The sequence below is a fragment of the Drosophila biarmipes genome, chromosome 2L, assembly GCF_025231255.1.
Source record: "Drosophila biarmipes strain raj3 chromosome 2L, RU_DBia_V1.1, whole genome shotgun sequence".
Taxonomy (NCBI): domain Eukaryota; kingdom Metazoa; phylum Arthropoda; class Insecta; order Diptera; family Drosophilidae; genus Drosophila; species Drosophila biarmipes.
In genome coordinates, this window is record NC_066612.1 from 945,581 (window position 1) to 965,822 (window position 20,242).

The 20,242-nt window shown below is 48.2% G+C and overlaps 5 protein-coding genes across 10 annotated transcripts; 3 read left to right on the forward strand and 2 right to left on the reverse strand.

The window, feature by feature from the left end:
- Positions 1 to 325: 325 nt before the first annotated feature.
- On the reverse strand, positions 326 to 1,732 carry LOC108028966 (WW domain-binding protein 4). The gene is made up of 4 exons (XM_017101006.3): positions 1,643 to 1,732; positions 1,507 to 1,579; positions 732 to 1,453; positions 326 to 675 (listed from the first exon to the last, which is right to left on the reverse strand). Coding segments are annotated over exons 1-4 (1,014 nt in total). The 5' UTR covers positions 1,645 to 1,732; the 3' UTR covers positions 326 to 458.
- A 285-nt stretch (positions 1,733 to 2,017) lies between these two features.
- LOC108028953 (probable serine hydrolase) lies at positions 2,018 to 3,748 on the forward strand. Its single transcript, XM_017100991.3, has 3 exons — positions 2,018 to 2,224; positions 2,404 to 2,490; positions 2,735 to 3,748. The coding sequence occupies exons 1-3, from the start codon at positions 2,155 to 2,157 to the stop codon at positions 3,571 to 3,573; spliced, it is 996 nt and encodes a 331-aa protein (XP_016956480.1). The 5' UTR covers positions 2,018 to 2,154; the 3' UTR covers positions 3,574 to 3,748.
- A 1,141-nt stretch (positions 3,749 to 4,889) lies between these two features.
- On the forward strand, positions 4,890 to 5,646 carry LOC108029032 (uncharacterized). The gene is made up of 3 exons (XM_017101081.3): positions 4,890 to 5,114; positions 5,167 to 5,287; positions 5,338 to 5,646. The coding sequence occupies exons 1-3, from the start codon at positions 5,041 to 5,043 to the stop codon at positions 5,560 to 5,562; spliced, it is 420 nt and encodes a 139-aa protein (XP_016956570.1). The 5' UTR covers positions 4,890 to 5,040; the 3' UTR covers positions 5,563 to 5,646.
- A 1,410-nt stretch (positions 5,647 to 7,056) lies between these two features.
- Positions 7,057 to 11,627, forward strand: LOC108029273 (uncharacterized). Of its 4 annotated transcripts, none has more exons than XM_050885215.1 (4): positions 7,057 to 7,369; positions 8,701 to 8,850; positions 10,388 to 10,981; positions 11,216 to 11,627. In XM_050885215.1, exons 2-4 carry the CDS (start codon positions 8,768 to 8,770, stop codon positions 11,481 to 11,483), a joined length of 945 nt encoding a protein of 314 aa, XP_050741172.1. In that variant the 5' UTR covers positions 7,057 to 7,369; positions 8,701 to 8,767; the 3' UTR covers positions 11,484 to 11,627. The 4 variants fall into 4 exon arrangements, with proteins under 4 accessions (XP_050741172.1, XP_050741171.1, XP_050741173.1 ...); XM_050885214.1 differs by lacking the exon at positions 7,057 to 7,369 and adding an exon at positions 7,685 to 7,896 and having other exon boundaries at positions 7,986 to 8,850; XM_050885216.1 differs by lacking the exon at positions 7,057 to 7,369 and adding an exon at positions 7,686 to 7,896 and having other exon boundaries at positions 7,986 to 9,142.
- Positions 11,628 to 11,754: 127 nt separating this feature from the next.
- Positions 11,755 to 19,316, reverse strand: LOC108029184 (epidermal growth factor receptor kinase substrate 8). Of its 3 annotated transcripts, none has more exons than XM_017101354.3 (6): positions 18,991 to 19,316; positions 14,892 to 15,285; positions 14,684 to 14,827; positions 12,474 to 14,072; positions 12,238 to 12,414; positions 11,755 to 12,178 (listed from the first exon to the last, which is right to left on the reverse strand). In XM_017101354.3, exons 2-6 carry the CDS (start codon positions 15,237 to 15,239, stop codon positions 12,086 to 12,088), a joined length of 2,361 nt encoding a protein of 786 aa, XP_016956843.1. In that variant the 5' UTR covers positions 15,240 to 15,285; positions 18,991 to 19,316; the 3' UTR covers positions 11,755 to 12,085. The 3 variants fall into 3 exon arrangements, with proteins under 3 accessions (XP_016956843.1, XP_016956844.1, XP_043950182.1); XM_017101355.3 differs by lacking the exon at positions 18,991 to 19,316 and adding an exon at positions 18,778 to 18,977; XM_044094247.2 differs by lacking the exon at positions 18,991 to 19,316 and adding an exon at positions 15,419 to 15,790.
- Positions 19,317 to 20,242: the final 926 nt, after the last annotated feature.

Sequence of the window (20,242 nt, forward strand, 5' to 3'; positions counted from 1 at the left end):
CAACAACAACAGCAGAGTGACCGTCGATGGATAGGGGGAAAAACGCACAGGTCGCTTGCTAAAATGTGCTAAAAAAGCACGATAGATCACAACCTAAATATGCCACTCTTAAGCTGGGACACAAGCCCGCCATGTTATCGAAATAATCGTTGTTGTTATCGGTTTTAAATCTTAAAAATCCCTAAAACTATAATTTTATAAATCCAAATGCTTAGTGGGTTTATTGCGTGTATATTATTACAAACGGCTTGGTAGTTTGATATCGCCGGTGGAATTTCCGACCCGTGATCCGATCCGTGAGGTTTTCAACTCCTCACAATTCATATTAGTTTTGATTATTAATTTATAATAATTTTATAGATTCAGCTACCTATGCACTGTTTTATGCAAAAGAACTATTACTTTTAATGTCTAACTTTATGATATAGCGGGCAGCATATAGAAACTGCATTAAGTACCTAATCTTCCGTTCGCTGGCGGCTGTTTCCCTTCTTTATGAACTTCCTCTTGAACGTAGCAGGTGCACTGGCGGCTGTCTCCGCATCCAGACCGCCAATCGTCTTCTCCTTGAATCGCTTGGCCGGCGGTTCGGGTTCACTGGTAGCCGAAACCACGGGGGTGGCGGTGTAGTAATCCGTTTGGGGCAGCTGCCAGTCAATGGGTTGCTCAGGTGCTCTATAAAAAAGGATTTCATTAGGATCCTCCCCATGTATAAGTTTAAGTATCCCTACTTGACCACCACTGTCTGCCACTGGCCGATCTCCTTGGTGGCCGCCTCCTCCTCCGTTTTGAATGTCTGACGCCGCTCCTCCTTTTGCTTCTTCTCCTTGGGATTGTCGGGCTTCCGGAAGGCCTTCATCTTCTCCCGATTCACCCGCGCCACCTCCTCATCCGCATTGGCCCGAAACTTCAGAGATTCCTGGGCCTGGGATAACTCCTGCTGGTCGATGGCCAGCTGGTTGATGCGCTCGTACTCCTCGTAGGACAGATAGCCCTCTTTGGGGGGCTTCCAAACGGACTCGTTGGTCTTAACGTTCCAGTAGTAGGTGTGTCCCTCGTCCGACTTGCCCTCCACCCAGAGGGAAGCTTCCGAGGCGGCTGCTTCCGCGGCCACTTTGCCAGGAGCCACACGCCTTTGGTCCTCTTCATCATCGGAGAGTCCCTCGAGGCGCATGGGATCTACCTGGCGGGATCTTCCAGCGGAGGAAGACCCGCCAGCGGAAGATGCGGAAGCGGTGGCCCTCATCACCGTGTTGATGGACCTCGCGGTCATGTCACCTCGGGAATGCACATCCTGGGCGTAGGACTTCATGGCCGCCTCCTCCATTTTCCGGATCTCCGCGTCCATTTTCTGGCGCTCCCGCTCCGATTTCTCGCTGCTGCGGCTGATGTCCGTGATCCTCTTGGCCACATTCAGCTTGTGCCGCTTGCCACTCTCGTGGAAGGCGACGCTCTAGGGGATCAGGGGTCATTGAAGTGCCTAAATTCGAGACTTAATTAACTCACCGCCTTGTTGTCGCTCAGCCAGCATTTGCAAAAGTCGCAGAACTTCCGCTCGTTGGATTTCCAGAACTCCGTCCTGGGGGGATTTTGAATTACAAAAGGTTTAGCTCAAGCTGTGGTCGTGATTTTTTAAACTTACATGTTGCTTTCTTAGCTAAATCCGTCTATTTTGTAGAAATAATTATAAATAAATCGCAATTGTAAATAAAAACAATACGGCAGAGTTGCCACCCAGTTAAAAATGAGCTGTGGTCGTCAGTTACGACGATGCTCCGTTTAGTATTTTATAGCTACTTTTAGTATTTTTTGGTGCAGCTTAAAAGATAGTTCGAACCATCTCACACTAAATCAATATTTTTTATTTCAGATTTAAGATTTACTAAAAATAGTTTCCTCGATGGCAATAATAAATTACAAATATTCAGCAGGTATTAAATACACTTGTCCAACAGCACTTCACTATAGCTTTCATCTAGCTTCCTAGCTTTTTTCCCCCCGCACTGCCAGCTCTGCCGAAACTTCCCACATTCGGGGTAAACTTTTGGAAATTCGGTTGCTCGTCAGTCGCTCTCGGAGATTCCTCCAAAACAGTTGCCTGCCTGATTTTCAGATTACGGACTCGCGCAGCCCACTTCCGCACCTCACTTAGCCATGGGCCAGACACGCGTGGCAACAACACCAACGGCGCAATCTTCGGAGGCGACCCTTTCCCCAGACACAAGTGAGTAGTGAGGAGGAGGAGGTCATGGTCAGGTCGCCAGTTCGCACTCACTTCGCACCTGAGTCCGAAGTCTCCGCTGGCTGGTTGCTTCTAAGCTGGGCGATTTCACCAGCCACTGTTTCGTCACAGCTCGGCTTTATTTGAGCTTAACCAACTGCTGGATTCCCCCTTCTTTTCAGATGGTCTGCAGGAGGAGGCGCCGCAGCTGCTGGGCGAGGACAGCTGGGAGGAGTTCTCCATCGATGTTCCCTGGGGAACCGTTGAGGGTGAGTCATCGAAGCGTCAGTCCTTATCACCAGCATCGGCCCATTCATGAAAGTCTGACGTGATTTTTATTGTGGCGCGGCTACACGGAAAGAAACACTGTTCTAATAGTTTTAGTGGAATATGCAAAAGATTATATAGGGTAAAAAACTGGTAAAAGTCAGCCAATCCATATTGTGTTGAAAAAATGTTGGATAATAAGATATATTTTCGCTCCAGTGCACTAATCGATTTTCCCACTTTCAGGCAAGTGGTGGGGCTCCAAGGAGCAGCAGCCCATCATCGCCCTGCACGGCTGGCAAGACAACTGCGGCAGCTTCGACCGCCTGTGCCCCCTGCTGCCGGCGGACACCTCCGTGCTGGCCATCGACCTGCCCGGCCACGGAAAGTCCTCGCACTACCCGCAGGGCATGCAGTACTTCATCTTCTGGGACGGCATTTGCCTGATCCGCCGCATAGTGCGCAAGTACAACTGGAAGAACGTCAGCCTGCTGGGCCACTCGCTGGGCGGAGCTCTGACCTTCATGTACGCGGCCAGCTTCCCCACGGAGGTGGACAAGCTGATCAACATCGACATTGCGGGGCCCACGGTGCGGAGCACCGAGAGAATGGCGCAGGGCACGGGCAAGGCGCTGGACAAGTTCCTGGACTACGAGTCCCTGCCGGAGAGCAAGCAGCCCTGCTACTCGTACGACGAGATGATCAAGCTGGTGCTGGACGCCTACGACGGCTCCGTGGATGAGCCCTCCGTGCGGGTGCTGATGAACCGGGGCATGCGGCACAATCCCAGCAAGGATGGCTATCTGTTTGCCCGGGACCTGCGGCTGAAGGTCAGCCTGCTGGGCATGTTCACCGCGGAACAGACCTTGGCCTACGCCCGCCAGATTCGCTGCCGGGTGCTCAACATTCGGGGCACGCCGGGCATGAAGTTCGAGACGCCTCAGGTCTATGCCGATGTGATTGCCGCGCTGAGGGAGAACGCCGGCAAAGTGGTGTACGTCGAGGTGCCCGGCACCCACCACCTGCATCTGGTCACCCCCGAGCGGGTGGCGCCCCACATCAATCAGTTTCTGAAGGACGCGTGAGATTCCATCGAGGATTGAGTAGGAAATTACTTAAGTAGGCGGCTAGATAGAGAATACTGTGTGTATATAGTTAGTGTATTCATCCCATATGTGATGTGTCAGTGAACAAAGGTATGTGCCCGCTCTGCGTGGACCTAAATGTTATGGTAATTAAAAAACGCAATTTTTGACCAAACTCGATACTGTCTTTTCGTCACCGTCAACAGCTTTTGCCACTTGGACCTTGGTCGGCGAGAAAGCCGTCTGGCACCCGGCCATCAAACAAATCTTTTTATGGCTACTATTCTCTCGAGCACCAGCAAGGCAAACACTTTTCGTGGAGTATTTGGCCAGTCACCATTAGAATTCAATTCGAGAATATTATACGAGCTTGGTTAGTGTCCCTTTTACTCGAGAACTATTTGATGTATCTTTCGATTTGTTTCTTATCTTCTGTTTGGATTCAGGCTGTTGCTGAACCTTGGAATCAGCGTATGTCTGTTTGTTTTAACCTTTAAGGTTACTAAGATATTAAAAAGTTTAATCAGGTTTGTCTGCAAAATCCCTATCGAAGCCTTGGAATCGTCTCCGCTCTTTATCTGATTCTGAGGTGTTTTCGAAAAGTTTGTACCCGGAAAGTCTTAGGGACCGGAAAAGGTTCCACCTAGGAATACGAGTATATTTGCGTCAGATAGATAAGCATACTAGCACCTAGAGAACTGATGGAGACCTACTAGGTTTAAGGTTTTTTTGGATTGGACTGGACTCATGAGTAAGGTCTTTAGTATTGGTGGTGCTTTTGACATGCCCAAAAGTGCTAATTTTCGTGAATCGATTTATCAGCAAAGCTGTTTTTGCAATCACAATAAATCACGCAGAGATAAGCTATCGCTCTTTTCGATGCAATTACTGTCTCCTTTTATGATCATACAGATAAAATGGGTTTGCTAACAAGCAATTATTAGGCACCCATATGGAGGGTTGGCCATTGTTTTCTCTCATTTTAAAACATTTTAGTTTGATAACAATAAATAAGATATAATTGGATGTACCAGGTAAAAACTTAAGGTTTCGTTTGAATGTATTTCTTTTAAAACATCATATAGAACCCTATTGCAATTTCAAATGATGGAAAAGAAGGCAAATGTAATACTGTTATATTTATATCCTATTATATTGTATATCCACTACGTTATCCACATTTTTATGTTACTTGATTATTAAAGGTTGTTCAATGCACTTTACATCAACCCACTCTGATTGACATTATAATTAAACAATTTTAACATTCATAAAACAGAGTAAAACTGGCTTGCCATGGGTTAACCTTATCGCTACCTTTTTCCGTCGCTGTGGCAACTCTGTCGTCCCAGTTGTCACAACAATTCCAGCCACCTGGCAGCCCTGCTGACAGCCGAAACAAACGACCGTTGCGAGGCAACTGGTTTGTTTAGGATTTGTTTACCTGTCCTGCGACAAGGACGCACGATGGACCTGATCAAGGAGATTAATGACAAATACCTGGCCCTGGAGGCGGAGATAGATCAAAAGCTGGAGAAAGTGTAGGTTATTCCAAGGGGTCCGCCATAATCTCTAAGATATGTGGGTTTGCAGGCAAGCTGAGGAACTGAAACTGGAGCGTCAGAACGAAAGGTTGGCAGACACTTCTGGCACCGCTGCTCCCAGGGTGCTGTCCTACGAAGAGGCTCTCCTGAGGAACACCAACACCCTGAAGGTAATACTGCCCTATAAGCCAAAACAATATAAATAATATATGGACTGCAGGCTCTGGAAATAGCCAAGGCCCGCCTGAGATCGCGCTCCACGTACTCGCCCGTAGAGAAACTCCTCCAAAGAGCCCTGCAGAACTACCGGAAGGAGCTGGAGAGTCTGCAGGAGGTCGGCGACAAGCCGGAGGATGGGCCAGCCCCAGAGGAGGAGGAGGACAACCTGTACGACCTGGTCATGCAGAATGTGATCGAGGCCAAGAAGCAGCAGACCGAGCTGTAGGACCCCTGGAACCCGAGCCGCTGGCATGTGTGTATTGTTCCCAAGTGCGACATTGTCAAGCTGAATAAACACGGTCCAAGTGTACACATGGCTGGAAATTCAATTGAGAACGGGAATGTCGGGGCAAGGTGGGGTGTATGCTCACTCTCTGTTCCCACTTCAAACAACGATCGAAATGGAGCAAACACTGGGTGACGAAATGGGCCAGCTTGTTGCCATCCCAATCATCTAAGTGCCTCACCCTCGACGTTATCACTAGAGGCGAAATACATCTGCCAAGGCGGGAAGATATCTGCCGGAGTCGTTGGCAAACACATTTACCTAATTAGCTGGCCACATAACCACTTGGACATCCCAAATCGGTCCAGAGCCTGAGCAGTCCGAGGAAGCCCCGGCAATCACTTTAGTAATAAATCAATTAACGACACTCCGTCTCGTGCAACATCAAAGAAAATTATGGCTTTTCTCGGCATGTTCGCTGTCCCCTGATAAGGGCGGCGATAAGGAAGGTGGGCGGGGCGGACGGGGATCCCACTATTGGGTACAGTGGGGTTCGAAATAGTAGCGCCAAGAAAAAAAGGTTACAACATATAGTTATTATTTTAGTAATTTGAATGAGTAATTTTGATCATTTCATTCTGGTCCTATTAAGAATAGTTGATAAATAATAGTTACAAGTAATACTTTATAAATTCTATCAATTATCCCTGGAAAATGATTTGAACTTCTCTTCTACTTCCTTTCAAGTTCCATATTTTCTAGTAATATTAATCCTGACTTATAATCTGTGGTAATATTATCCGAATTTCCTACTGAAATTTCTTAGCTAGGACACATTCAGAACTTCCTAAAAAGCATTTGTTGAAATCTTTTAATGTTTTCATACTCTCCCAGTGATAGATGAAAGTTGAAGATGGGACTAAAAGAAGCACTATAGCAGTACCCGCGACTGTGAGCTGGTTTCAGTGGATGCGCCTGGCGGGGGCGCAGGCCAGGGGCGTCGGGAACCCTCACCTGCACCACCTGTACTGATAACGCCAGCCACGACAGAATCTATTGAGACAAATTGTGGGGCGACATTTCCATTTCCACTGGCACTTCCATCTCCGCTCCATTTTCCTTTCAGCTTTCAGCTACGTCGACGGCCGCGTGTGAGGGCCAATACCAAGACGGCACGCAGCGCGCTCCGGTGTGTGTGCCATGCTATCTACGAAGTATCACCACTTCTGCTCCAGTTCGATACTTCATATTTATTTGTGTTTCTGCTGCCGGCCTGCCTTCGGCTCTCCCGCTCCCTCCGCCGCTCCGCGTCGCTCCTCCGCCCTCGCCCTCGCACAGGTGTACAGGTGAGATATGGGCGGCGATCGACGTACCGCCCTGCTTCGGGGCCGATTCCCCATCGGGAGCTGGCGTTTTAAACTTCACCGTCAAATCCGACGTTTCAGTTACGTTCCGAGCCGCGACAAGTGCATATAGTGCCGCCGCCGATCCGCCCGAGCCGATCCGTCCTGCCTGGAAGAGATACGCGGCCCGAGTGTGCGTGGTGCCTACGTGTAACTGCTCCTCGCAGACGGCGGAGTCCCGGGCAGCGAATTACTTGGGCCAAGGGAATGCAAACTGTGATCCCTAGTAGTTTGTTCGTTTGGCTTAAGTTATTTTCATGTCCGATTAAAGCGCCACGTGGTGGAGATCGCGGCTCTGCACTCGCACAGTGTGCATCCTAGGAGCACCCCTCAAGGAGGCTCAGTTCTGGCCCGGAACGGATATCCCCAGGGAGCTGATGAGCTGGCCACGCTCGGGGTCCTAAGTGAGTACGTCACCAGGTGGGGACCGGCGAAAAGCGCTTCTCCGAATCCCTATCAGCCGCCCGCTGATCGGGGGAGATGATAAAGCCCAGTGGTGGTTCTAAGGGGGACGTGATTCGCTCCGCCCCCGAAAGCAGACGCCACCTGAAGTGGTGCAGCCGGTTGACCAACGATCGCCGCCATGTTCGGCTTCCGTTTGGCCCTCGGGCTGGGTTCGGGGCTCGGGCTCGGGACGGAATCGTTTCCACTTGGTGCGCTGGCATGGACTCTCGGGCCGTAAAACCCATTATCACCATATTGGTTGTACGATTTGCGGATCCGTCGCCGGAGCCGACCGTAAAATCTGATTTCTGTAGACGTGTCGTCGCTCGCCCCAAACCGATTCGATACGGCTGGGGAAAACGACTTGGGAACGCGATAAGGGTTCTGGAGCGGCACGGAGAGGAAGGGTAATTGGGTATACTGGGTCATTTGAGGCCAGGTGACCAGTGGGATAGGTGTACATATTATTTGGTGAGAAAGGACAAGGGTATGTGTCAAAACTAGTCAGTACCAACATAATCTAGGTACCATTCTTTATAAGAAAGATACATCCTTTCAAATTCTGCTTCGTACTAGCTTTGGCCGAGGACTTCTTTCTGTGCGGTGTGGCAAGGAGGGGTTTCGAGGGGCACAAACGTGGCAATCTGTAAGGTAAGAGCTAACCGAAACCCAAACTGATAATTGTGCAACGTACACAAACCTCGCTCGCACCGCTCCACTCGCTCGCGGGTTATCAGCTGGAGTGACAAGCGGAAATTAAAGTTGAAACCGACACGATTACTTCATTAGTTCTGTTTGCAGAGCGCCGAACAAGTGGGCGGGTGTCTTTGGGCGGGGCGGCAGGAGGTCAGAGGTCAGGCAGGAGTTGGCAAGGTCGCCGCGGATGTTTGTACTCGATTGATAGATTGGATTGTCAGTGGCCATAACTAACCAATTAGCGATTTGCCATTCGTAGCAGGCAAAGCCAGGCACTCATGGTGGGTCGATGGGCCAGGAGGAGGCTCCCGGGCAGGTGCTCCAAGGTGAAACGCAGCCAGAAATAAGTGAGCCCAGCCAAGTCGAGTTAAGCTGAAGACTTGGACCCAATTCGATCAGGTGCAAGCGACAGAAGCAGCGAAGAAAACACAGAGGCCACGTTTTCGAAGGGGGTACAGTAGAGCCTCTGGTGACTAATCAGCCTCAGCAAGGAGCTTCAAGGAGTTGGACTACATCCCTAAAACGCTGCATAGAATTCTGCACACTATAAGCAGGAATTTTCACTTTCACTCTAACATTATTTAATATTTCCCAGTTTGCGCGATATTTGTGACCCCTTTAGGCGCCCTTCACTGCCCTCGGATGAGTGGAGCCCTGAGGAGATGTCATTGGCTTGGACGTGGACGAAAGCGAAAGGTGTAGACGCAGACAGAGACGGAGACAGAACTTCAGCGAATATGCCAGGGTACGTCAAAAGAAATGAATTACCCGGCCTGGAATCTCGGCGGAGGAGGAGGCGGGCCTGGAAAGGTGCTCCAGGCGGAGGAGGGACCGGCTCAGCCCCGAGTCGCACTTTGCTGCAAATGCAAAAACTTTAGACAGGGAATCAATTGTTGTTACCTTGTTTTATTTCGCCCAAGACACGCAACAACAATGGAACCCTCGAAGGGAGAGGTTAAGATGGAGAACACGGCGAGAAGAAAGAACCGGGGACTTGGACACACTATACTTCCTTGACGCGAAGGGATTATAAAAAGGTTATACTGATACATGTTACAAAGAGATATTAAGCTACCCCTAGACATATGTAACATAGAAGTCTAGATATCTATCCATTGTACTTTGATTTTCGGTTTTATTGCCAGTAGTTTTCGATGTTACAAGGGCAATAAACTTTATGGATCACCATGAATTCTTGATAAGCAGTGCTTCGGATGGGATCGTAAATATTTTAGCTTCGAGCACCTTGCCTAAGATATTGATTGATTTTCGCTGCTATCTGCAATGCCATTATATGCTTTTCACTTTCCGAATCTCTTTCAGTCCCGTTTCGCTCAGTGCAGCGAGAACTAGCAACAAATGGGCAGTCGGCAGTTGGGGGCGTGACAGCAACCGTGAAAAGAACTCGAGGATGACAGTTATGGGTTACAAAGGCAAGGATTGAATCAAATAAATAAACGCGCAAGGTTCTCGTCATGGGGCGCGGGTCCCACTGGGTCGGCTAATTCGGGGGTTGCCGGGGCTTTGAAGGGGATTCGATTGAACGGGCTGAGCCCTGGCGGACGGGCATGGGACTGGGGGTAACCTTACCACGTCCACGTCCATGTCAAGTTTGCATGCGGCTGCAGGTAATTCCTCATTTCACCCGCCTTTACATAATCACAACAAGTGAACGAGGAACGGCGACGGATGGCGAATCTATTAGCATAAGGGCGCATAAAACGGCGCCGATGGATCCGGCTGGATTCGGAATCCACCGAGGATTCGCATTCGTCGAGTCAGTTGCAGTGGAACCGCGGAGCCGCGATGAACGTCTGGAAAGCAAAGGTCCTCACGGAAGTGCCCTTCGGGCACGTCCTCATCGTCAGTGGGCGCGTCAAGCCCCATCCGAATAAGTAATGCATTTTGAAGAACTCAAACTGTTTTTGAAAACCACTTCGTCCAGCTTGAAATGTCGTTAAAATCTTGCAGTTTTCTAATAGCTCCGAATATTAAACAAGCTAATCTAATAAATAACCTATTATTGACAAACCAATCAAATTCCTAAGTAAAATCAGTGATTTTCAGTAGATTCCCTTGTGTAATATTCGTTTCCTAAACCCTACTTTTAAATAGAGGCTGAGCTTCGGCTCAGATTTGTAAGGATGTTTTGTTTTCTAAGCCCCCAACTAGTTCAAAAAGACCCAACAATATCAATATTGAGTACCAAGTACATTAAGGTCTAGGACCGAAATCACATTTACAATACTTCTTACTAAGACCACCCTACGATTTACGAACAGAATTTCCCTTGACCTCACGGACAATGTGAACGCGCAGAACGAGAGCGAAACGGTGTTCCTGAAGATCGAGGCCAACTTCCGCGAGGGCCAGATCATCCGCAGCATGTTCCAGCCGGGCGAGGGCTGGCAGCAGGAGGAGATCTCGAAGAACTGGAAGTGCGACGGCCCGAAGAACCCACTGCAGCCGGGTCAGAGCTTCACCTTCCGGGTGGCGGTGCTCCAACGCTGCTTCGAGATCTACGTGAACGACCAGTTGTACGGATCCTTCGAGTTCGTCAAGTTCCCCAAGCAAATCAACTACGTGCGGACCTACGGCGACTTCGAGAAGATCACCCAGTTCCACCACCGCATGCTCTTTCCGCTCGTCTTCCCGAGAACCCTCATGTGCCCGGACAAGGTGGCCTTCCAGAGCGACGTGCCCCGGCGGTACGAAACCGGGACTGTGGTGGCCATGGAGTGCATCGCCAAGGGGCCTCCGACCACGGAGTTCTCCATCTGTTTCCAGTGCAACGACACCGGGCGGACGGTGCTCCGCTTCCATGTGAACTTTGATCGGACGACGGTTTCACGCAGCTACCAGCGGGAAGATAACAGGTAGTATAGTGCCAGGGAAACCCTCTCATTTATAAAAACATATAGGGTCCGATTTCAAATTTCTCCCGACTATCAAATTTCTCACAGTATTGATTTGTCACCGATTTGTGTGTAAAATTGTTCGTTACATTGAGAAAACTCTGTTAACCAAAGAATTACCAAATTGTAACCTTAACCTGACATTGAGAAATCGACCCTAAACAACTTCCTTTAAAAAACTCCCTTTCCTGGCAGCTTTGCCCTAAGCGACGAGGAGACCGAGGGTGAATTTCCGTTCGTGCGAGGAAAGCTCTTCAAGATCGCCTTCGGACTGGGGGACCGTGCCTTCCTGATCGCCGTGAACGGGCAGTACTTCACCTACTACAACTTCCCCGGGCGCCCCTTCTCCATCTCCACCCTAAAGTGTTTCACCAACGAAGTGGGCGACTTCGCCGTGAGGAGCATGGAGTACCACTCCGATTCCCCGCTTCTGGCCCGCGTGGAGAAGCTGTCCATCATCTAGAAGGAAGGACATCCTGGGTTCTTCCAAGATCTACTCGAATTTCCGTAGAATGCTCTTTGTTCAATCGTTGGCTTTGATCACTACAGCACCAGTTAACTTCTTCTTGTGAGCATCCAAATAAAGCAAAGCAGCTCGTCCAAGCTATGTTTATAAGTTAATTAATCAAGACCTGAAGATCGGTGTTCCCCAGAAATAGTTCTAAGATATTCCTATACAGCCTTTGACCCCTGGAAAGATATGTCATGCGTTATGACCAATCACAACCACGGGATCCTTTGGATATAATTTTATTAAAACAAATTATTGCCGTCGCCTCCCCTTGTTCAACGTCTAGATCAGCTTCAGCCTGAGCATCCGCATCAGCAGGAGCCACATGCTGCTCCACCGCTCCCACGTGGAGCTCCACTTAGGTTAGTCTTAAGGTTAGTTCTAGTCGCACTCTCCTGCGAGCGAGTGCAAAGAAGCGGAGCTAATCCGATTGGATAGTGACCAGGATCAGGATTAGCATCCTAGACGGGACTGCTGGTGTCTGTCTCTCTACGTCTCTAACGCTAGATTCTCACTACGGAATATGTGTGTATATATGGTGATCGATATGGATCCTAGAAGTAGCGGAACTCGCCCTTCTTCCCCAGATGCTTGCTGCGCATCATGTCGGTGGGGTCCGGTGATCGCTGCTCCAAGCCGGGATTGTCCTGGGTGAAGCAAAGCAATTAGTATACCTATCAGGGAGAGGAGTTCCAAGGATACGCACCCCTGATCGCGACTTGCTGGCGGAGATTGGGGGACCTGCCGGCTGCTGTTGCTGCCCGTAGAACTGGGCGCCATCTCCATCGCCGAAATTGAAGGGGCTGACGATCGTGTGGGGCACATGGGCCACCTGGCCACGCATGTTGCGCGCCTTCCACCACTTTCGGGTGTCGTCAAGGATCTGGAAGATGCGATCGAGGATTACTGGATAGAACCAACTTTACCCACTTGTACACCCACCTCCAAGTACTCCCCTCGCATCACGCTGAGCTCCTTGTCATTGTTGGCGGTGCGGGGATAGGTGACCAGCACTATCTTGGCTCCCGTCGCCTGCAGGTCCTCCAGCCAGGACTCGAGCATCTGGTCGTCGCTGACATTCGGTGGACCCCTTCCGCCGCCGCCGCCCAGCTCCAAGGAAGGCCCTGGTCCAGCTCCTCCTCCATACCCATTGCCTCCGCGAGATTCCCTCGTATGCAGATTCTGCAGACCAGCTGTGATGGCGCTCAGGGTGGGTCCAGCTCCTGGTCCATGACCATGTCCATGCCCCGCTGCTCCGCCGCCCCTTCCCTCAATCGAGTCGAAGGACAGCTCGCTGCGGGTGTTAAAGTCGGAGGCGCTGATGGCTCCCGCCCGATCTCTATCGCGCTCCCTCTCCCGCTCCCTCAGGCCGACGTCATTGCCGTGGTGGATGGTGTACTTCTCAATGCCCATGGCCATGTTCATCCCGTTCCCCGAGTCGTAGTCGTCGTATCCTCCGCCCGCTCCTCCACCTCGACCATTCAGACCCGATCCCGCCTGGACCTCGAGCCTCCGCTTGCTCACATGAGCGGGCGGGGAGTTTGGTGGCGGTTCCAGCTCGTCGTTGATCAAGTAGTCCGGAGACCAGCCATCGAGGAACACGGGATGGTAGGAACCCACATCGTCCTTCCACTGATCCCGAGGGATTACCCAGGCGTCGCCCAGCGAGCGCCACAGCTCCGTCTCCTTGCTGGTCACACAGTTGATGAGCAGGTTGATGGCCTCCCTGGTGAGCAGGGGGTTCACCACGCGCGCCGGCAGCTGCGACTCGTAGTACGTGTCGCTGGAGGCCTCCACAATCAGGGCCAGCGGCGTGAAGAGGAAGTGCACCAGCTCGGGGGCGTTGGGATCGTGGATGTGCGCCTTCAGCTTGGCCAGCAGGTTGAACGACAGCTTGAACTTGGCGAAGATGTCCACGAACTCCTTCTCGTGCGGCGGCCGTGTCCGCAGGGTGAGCAGTCCCTCGCCCGGATCCCTCTTCTTGGACTTCCGGTTGCGCCGACGCCGCTCCAGCTCCCGCGAAGCGGCAGCCGCATGCTGCAGTCGGGCTATGAACTTCTCGATGTCGTCGAAGCAGTGATTCAGCACGGCCACATCCCGCTCGTACTTTTCGCTGGACGTGGAGCTGGTCTCGTCGCGCTCCGCTGCTCCGCCGCCCCCAATTCCGCCGTGCTCCGAGTCCGTCTCCCCGCTGATGTGGGCCACATCCACATCGCCCGGGACACCCACGCCGGCCCGCATTCCGTATTGCTCCATGCTGCTCCTTTGGTGCATGTGGTGGTGGCTCTCGTTTCGCTCACGGTCTCGGTCCCGATCCCGCTCCCGCTCGCGCTCCACCCGCTGCTCCCTGTGCTGCTGGTGCAGCTCCACTCGGCTGTGCGAGGAGGACGAGGAGGTCTTGCTCATCATCATGGCCATGCTGGAGGCGCCGCCCCCGCCTCCCGACTGTGTGGGCGTGGCACCGCGCTGCTGCGTGATCATCTTGCCGCTCCGCAGCTGCTTGAGGTCCTCGACCAGGTGGACGGCGGACACGCTTTGTGACTGCAGAGGAGAGTCAAGGGATTAGAGTGGATTAGAGGAAGATATCTAAATCAAATCAATTTGTTCTATTTAAATTGGATTTGTTATATAACATTTCTCACAAAGCTTAAGGAAAATCAAAGGATCAAAATAGATATACCAAAAAAATCGTAATTGTTTTAAAGGGCTCATGCTATGAAGGATGATGTCTAAATTTAATTAAATGCCTTCTCTTATACCAGATCCTTTTATCATAAGTATATTTTGAGCCACATTCTCACAAATCTTAAGTCATCACATTTGTATTTACTGTGATTAAGTGCATGTCACCCGTGTTTAACTTTGTCTTGATTAAATATATGACAACCCAGCAGTGACAATCTTGAGTAAAGTTTGCTGGGGTGTTTAAAAATAACGTCAATGTTTATATGAGATTAATCGTTTTGAAAAGAAGCTACTGTAATGAACCTGATGACACATATAATAAAATGAGATGATATCTGTAATTGTAACTGGAGAATTAAAATGATCTCTACAGAAAGTTCAATGAGTCGTAAAGGATTAATTTCTAAAGACTTGTAAACCTCTTGTTGCTATTTCCATTATCATCACTATAGAACTAGCACCCTCACCTGGAAAATGTGCATCTCGGAGCGGGAGCCACCGCCTCCGGACACGATAAAGACCAGAATGTTGTTGTACAGCTCCATGGCGTCATTGGAGGTGAAGGCGGTGGGTTCCTGGACCAAGGAAGCGGGGAACCGTTCAATGATGTTCTGGAAGAGGAGAAAGTTGAATTATAACTATCCAAGAGGTTGTGAAGGAGGTCCTCCGACTTACCCCCGTTTCGTAGTCCATGATGAGCACCCACTGGTAGTCCAGGCAGAGCTGCATCTTCTGCGACCAAATGCCTGTGGTCTTCTCCAGCTGCAGCAGACGCCGCATTCCGTCCGCCGGGTAGACAATGCCCGACTCCTTGTTCACCGTGAAGGTGGCCAGGTGTTCCAGCAGGTAGGTGGGCTTGTCGTGCAAGTCGCTCTCCAGCCGCTCCCGCTCCTCGCCGCCTCCACTGCGATCGTCTCCGGAGTAGTCTCCACCTCCGCCGCCGCCTCCATGGGCACCGCCTCCTCTTAGGCTTCCGCTGCTATTGCCGGCACTGCCGCCTCCATTCGAGTGGTGGTTCACCATGGCTTCCGATTCCCGCGCAGGCTTCGTTCGGCGCCTGAAACTCCGACTGAAATTGGGAAATTCTGGGGTTAAAAGTCATTCAAGGAAGGTGGAAAGTAATCATTTTATTGAAAGAATTGAATATTTCAAACATTTTATAAGCATGAGTTCCAAAAGTATCTTGTATAGTTGTAAATTACCGTTTGATCGATGACGCAAGGTGTTTTAACATTATAAAATGGTAAGCAATTCGAGATACCTTTACTACTCCCTCCTAATCTACGTATCTATAAACGTCAAAATATAGTTAGAATTGTATATTCTATATATTCTTATGTCATTTGTTTTACAAAAGTGGTAAGTATGTATTTCCTAAAACATGTTTAACTTGAATAGAACTGAATGGTATAGAATTTTATAATAAAGCAAATGTTCGGTATGCATATATGGACGACCAAAAGAGGTTCTCATCGAGACTTGGCTTTCAGGGGTGTGGTAGCCCGTAGAAGTCTTCGTTCCCAATTTGGTCCCCCAAGAAGGTCTTGAAGCTGATTGCTGGACAAATAATGTACCTAGCAATGTGTGATAAATAATTGTTTAGTATTTACTTCGCGCAGCTGAGATTCAGTTAGTTTCTGCATCCCAAGACCCCGGGGCCCCAAAATCCCTCCGAGCCCCTTCGGATATTGCGCAGCCAGTCGCCTCTGACTCAGACCGCATTCCACACAGCCACTAGCTAGCACACATACTCTCCGAAGCGATCCGCACATGGCCGCAATTATTCTCAAACTTTAACATTTCGTTGTTGGCTTGGATCAGCATTGGAATTCAAAAATCGCGACTTCCCCGGGCTCTCCTCCTAACTGATTGTCTCCACTTAGAGTGCACAGAAAAAAATTAGTATACTTTCCTAGGCCCACTAAAAATATTTCTCTGATGACAAGCATCTTTAATTCAATGACTATAATAAGGAATATTTTCTATTGTTTGTTTTTTTAAGTCATAAGATTACTGCCAAAATAAGAAAAGAAATTTAAAAAACACTTTATTTCTGACATTATATTTTTTTAAATTTGTAATAGAATTTATTTTCTGTGACTTAGGCATGCAACCATCGTATATCAGTCATAGCAGGACAGAAAAGATGAATATTCTATGTGGAAATCTGTCTAGAACTGTCTTATTTTTTTCTGTGCATCAAGTGAACACACCTGCAAAAACACACACACGTGAAACTAAGATTTGCAAACACACTTTTACTCGCTCCTTCTCTTTCTAACAGAAGCACCAGACACTATATCTCAACCGCTCCCTCGACTCAAGTGACAGCAACAACTTTTCCGCTGTTTTAGGCTGGGCTCAGACGCCGGCTGCGCAGTCGACGCTGGCGGCGCATACCAATCTGCACTTGAAGAAACTGATGGGGATTTTGTGATTTTGGGAAATTAATATAATCATTTTTGATCTATTTATAATTATATTTTTTTTGTAAGACAGATTTATTATTTTTTTAGTTAAGAATATTTAATTTAAAATAAATCCTTGAATGTTTTTCGATGCCGTTCTGAAATCGGAGTATTAATTTGAGATTTCCAAAAATATATTCCACCGAACTTTTCCGCTGTGCACCCATCTCGCAGTGGTGCAGGGTCACCGGACAAGGGGAGGGGGCTTATGTACTTGCAACAGGTGAAAGAGAAATTCGTGGTGGGGGTCAGCCGGAGTGCACCACCGCCACACGATCTGGCCCAAAATGAAATCGCAGTAAACAAACAAGTCGAAATGCAAATAAAAAGGAAAACACTGACCCACTACACCCCTGGAAGTGTTTATAGTTGTGTTATGTTGCGCCGCGGTGTTATATTTTCGCTTTTTATTTTGGCCACAAGCCCCGAATTGCATCACCCTTGTGGAATCTGACGGATTTCAGTTTTCGCTTTAGTTCGCAGCAGCTTAGAGGCCAGTGACGAAACGCGATAACCATTATCGCACTTGGGCAACGGCGAATTGTGGGCTAGCATAGGGCCAGTTTTGGGAAAGTGCAGTCTTGGGGGATTAGATAAGCGGAACAACATTTGAAAGCTGTGATTTCAGATAAAAATAGTAGGTACACTGCCTTAAGACGATCAAGCCGAGCTTATAAAATTAAAATCTATCAAGATTACTCATACGCACTGTTGTCTGTGATCTTCGTGGCGTAGAGCTCAGGTTTAAACATTTATTTATTTGATAAAGATATCATTAAGTTAGCAAGGTTCGATGGGGAAGGGCTATTTGTTCGCCCCAAATTCTAGTTGGCATACGTGTCGTATGAGTGATTTTAAGATTTCTAGTAGTAGTTACAGAATTTATTTCAGAAAATGTAAGGGTAAGTGGTATTTTTTAATAAAGTTCTTTGAATCCCCAGGGGTCCGCACTGAAAACATCCAAGTTTCCCCACAAACCTTAACTACTACTTCACTGAAGATAATTAATGGTGCCCCGATAAGCGCGAGATGGGTATTAATGCCTCAAATAATTCAGACAGCAGGATTTAGATAAAAGTGCGGCGGCGGTTCATTGCTTTTTATCTCGCATACTTTTGGTTTACGAAGCAAATGGCAAAACAACAAATAACAATAGTTGTTTTTGCTGTTCTCTGGGTGGAAACCCGCCCGGGGGGCGGGGGAGCGAGGGCGGGGGACGGCAGACATCGACACCCCGATCTGCACTATGGCCGTCCCCCTCGCGCGCATGCGCACCAGGTAAGCTGACGTGTGCGGCTCCGTCGCTGTCGCTGTGTTTGTGCGGCTTGAAAAGGTATTTGTCCCCGTGCTCTCCGCCACCCACCCGCCCCCTCCCCTGGCCTGGGCTGCAACTTTAGTTTTTGACCGACCGCATTTTTTAAGCTTTCTTTTCCACCTGTTTTCCGTTTTCCTCTCTCACTGTGCACTGTTGATGTTTCACGAGTCCCTCTCTCACACAGCCATCCGCCTCTAAGCCGCACTCACACAGGTGAGGCTTCGCAGTAATGTGCGTGCGTGGATACACAGGTCTCACTCGGAGAGGTGAACACTATCTATTCCGCACCATTTTAAGGATGTTTGAAGTGTTTTAAAATTGCAAAAACAATCAATCAATATCAATTAAAACTTTACAAATCAGTGTAATGGGCTATTTTATCATGGTCACTTTACCACTATTTTTTTAATCCTTTGTGGCCTCCTTTTCTTTTAAGTAGGTATTACTCTATTTGGAATGCAAATTGTACCGCTTTTTACTGTTAAGATTCAAAGTTAAACTATGTAAATTCACACTGAATGTTCGCGATTTGCAGGTACCACTGTATGTACAAAAGTGGGAGCGGCGGCAGGTTTCGTATTGATTTTCAATGCTTTTGTTCAATTCATTCACTAATTCACAGACACAGGCCCAATTCGCCAGGTACACTATTCTAATTGACCGCATTTTCCGGAGGTACGTGTGAACTATTCGAGTATCTACTCCCTTTGCACCACACACACACACACTCATTGCCAGGTATCGATATCGCGTTAGCATTTCGATACCATCCTCTCACCTGGCACATTCTTTTCTAATTAGCACGAGTCCGAATCTCTGTCACGTTAGCCTGGCATTTCGACTGGCTCGGGGTTTATTTTTGGATCTCGGTTTGTTTTAGTCGTTCGACTGCGATCACTGGAGCATTGTTTAGTTTTAGTTTTAGTTTCGAACATTAAAGGTAACTGTAGTCCAGCACTTAATCCGCTCTTCCTCTGCCTCCTCCTTTTACCTGTCTTCGCCGTTCGCCCCGTCCTCTTCCAGCCGCCGCCTTTGGTGTGTTGCTGTCCCGCTCCGCCTCGATTTTATTTTTAAGACGGCTTTCTTTCGCTCCGTTCTTTTGATTCTCAGCCGTTTTTCTCTGCTTTTGTCGGTGTCGCTGGTGGAAAATACACGTACGAATAACAATACCCGCAACTTCGTCGTTGTTGCTGTGGCTTTTCAGTCGCCTCTGCTGTTGTTGTTTGTCAACCGCACGCGAGCGTCCGCTTTCTAGCCGCGTTAGTACATGTCAGCACGGTTACCTGGAATCGTCTGAATCGGCTGGAAGCGCACTAACTTGGCTCACCCGACTATGAGGCCTCTCGCTTGTGTGTTTTAAGCCCACTTGTTGAGAGAGAGAGAGAGCGGGAGCGGAGAGAGATCTCTCTTTACAGCAGGTGACAAGCTGGTAGCAACGGTTCTTCTAGTTGAGAAAGTAAAAACTAATGTTAGTTAAGCTGAACTAGTGTTAAGTCCCTAGAGTTTCCCACATTTTAAATATTTTGAATAATATATGGGACTCTTTTAAGCTAATTTTTTTAAAATTTAATAAAATCCAAAAACATATCTTAACAAGAAAGGAAGTTAGCTTCGGCAAACCGAATTTTGTATACCCTTGCAGGTATAAGAAATAGTCAACGTTAGTAACACCGCGTGAAATTAGTAAGGATTGTTGGTAGCAATATTAAAAAAATCTTTCATTATTTCATTGACCATTTCCTTGACAGCTACTTATGTGTTAGAGTCGTCCGATTTTATTAAATTTAATTCGAAATTGTTTAAAATATCAAAAGATAAGATAATATGGCATATTATTTCCCACCAATTATCCGATCGTTCCTATGACAGCTATATGATATAGTCGTCCGATTTTAATAAAATTTAATTCGAATTTCAGAACTAATTAAATTACTAATTTATTTTTAAGCTTAGAAGGTTATATGTTAAAAAACACCAAAGATATAATTTTTATTTCATGTTTTCCGACCAATTTTCCGGTCGCTCCTTTGGCAGCTATATGATATAGTCGTCCGATTTTGATAATATTTAATTCGAAATTCATAACTAATTTAAAAATGTTATATCCAAGCTTAGAAAGGTATATGTTAAAAAACACGAGAGATATAATTTTTTTAAAACTTTTTTCCCGATAGTTCCTATGGGAGCTATAAGATATAGTTGACCGATCCGGCTGGTTTCGACTTGTATACAACCTGCCACAG

Bases quoted from the DNA above. Each gene is read 5' to 3' on its own strand.
- LOC108029032 (XM_017101081.3), top strand. From the start codon at position 5,041: ATGGACCTGATCAAGGAGATTAATGACAAATACCTGGCCCTGGAGGCG. The intron at 5,115-5,166 runs GTAGGTTATTCC...GTGGGTTTGCAG, and splicing joins GATCAAAAGCTGGAGAAAGT to GCAAGCTGAGGAACTGAAAC. The intron at 5,288-5,337 runs GTAATACTGCCC...TATGGACTGCAG, and splicing joins GGAACACCAACACCCTGAAG to GCTCTGGAAATAGCCAAGGC.
- LOC108028966 (XM_017101006.3), bottom strand. The intron at 1,454-1,506 runs GTGAGTTAATTA...CTGATCCCCTAG, and splicing joins GGCTGAGCGACAACAAGGCG to AGCGTCGCCTTCCACGAGAG. The intron at 676-731 runs GTAGGGATACTT...CCTTTTTTATAG, and splicing joins TGGCAGACAGTGGTGGTCAA to AGCACCTGAGCAACCCATTG.
- LOC108028953 (XM_017100991.3), top strand. From the start codon at position 2,155: ATGGGCCAGACACGCGTGGCAACAACACCAACGGCGCAATCTTCGGAG. The intron at 2,225-2,403 runs GTGAGTAGTGAG...CCTTCTTTTCAG, and splicing joins GACCCTTTCCCCAGACACAA to ATGGTCTGCAGGAGGAGGCG. The intron at 2,491-2,734 runs GTGAGTCATCGA...TCCCACTTTCAG, and splicing joins TCCCTGGGGAACCGTTGAGG to GCAAGTGGTGGGGCTCCAAG.
- LOC108029273 (XM_050885213.1), top strand. From the start codon at position 9,912: ATGAACGTCTGGAAAGCAAAGGTCCTCACGGAAGTGCCCTTCGGGCAC. The intron at 10,001-10,387 runs GTAATGCATTTT...ATTTACGAACAG, and splicing joins GTCAAGCCCCATCCGAATAA to AATTTCCCTTGACCTCACGG. The intron at 10,982-11,215 runs GTAGTATAGTGC...CTTTCCTGGCAG, and splicing joins TACCAGCGGGAAGATAACAG to CTTTGCCCTAAGCGACGAGG.
- LOC108029184 (XM_044094247.2), bottom strand. From the start codon at position 15,450: ATGTTAAAACACCTTGCGTCATCGATCAAACG. The intron at 14,828-14,891 runs GTAAGTCGGAGG...CTCCTCTTCCAG, and splicing joins TCATGGACTACGAAACGGGG to AACATCATTGAACGGTTCCC. The intron at 14,073-14,683 runs GTGAGGGTGCTA...TCTCCTCTGCAG, and splicing joins CCGAGATGCACATTTTCCAG to TCACAAAGCGTGTCCGCCGT.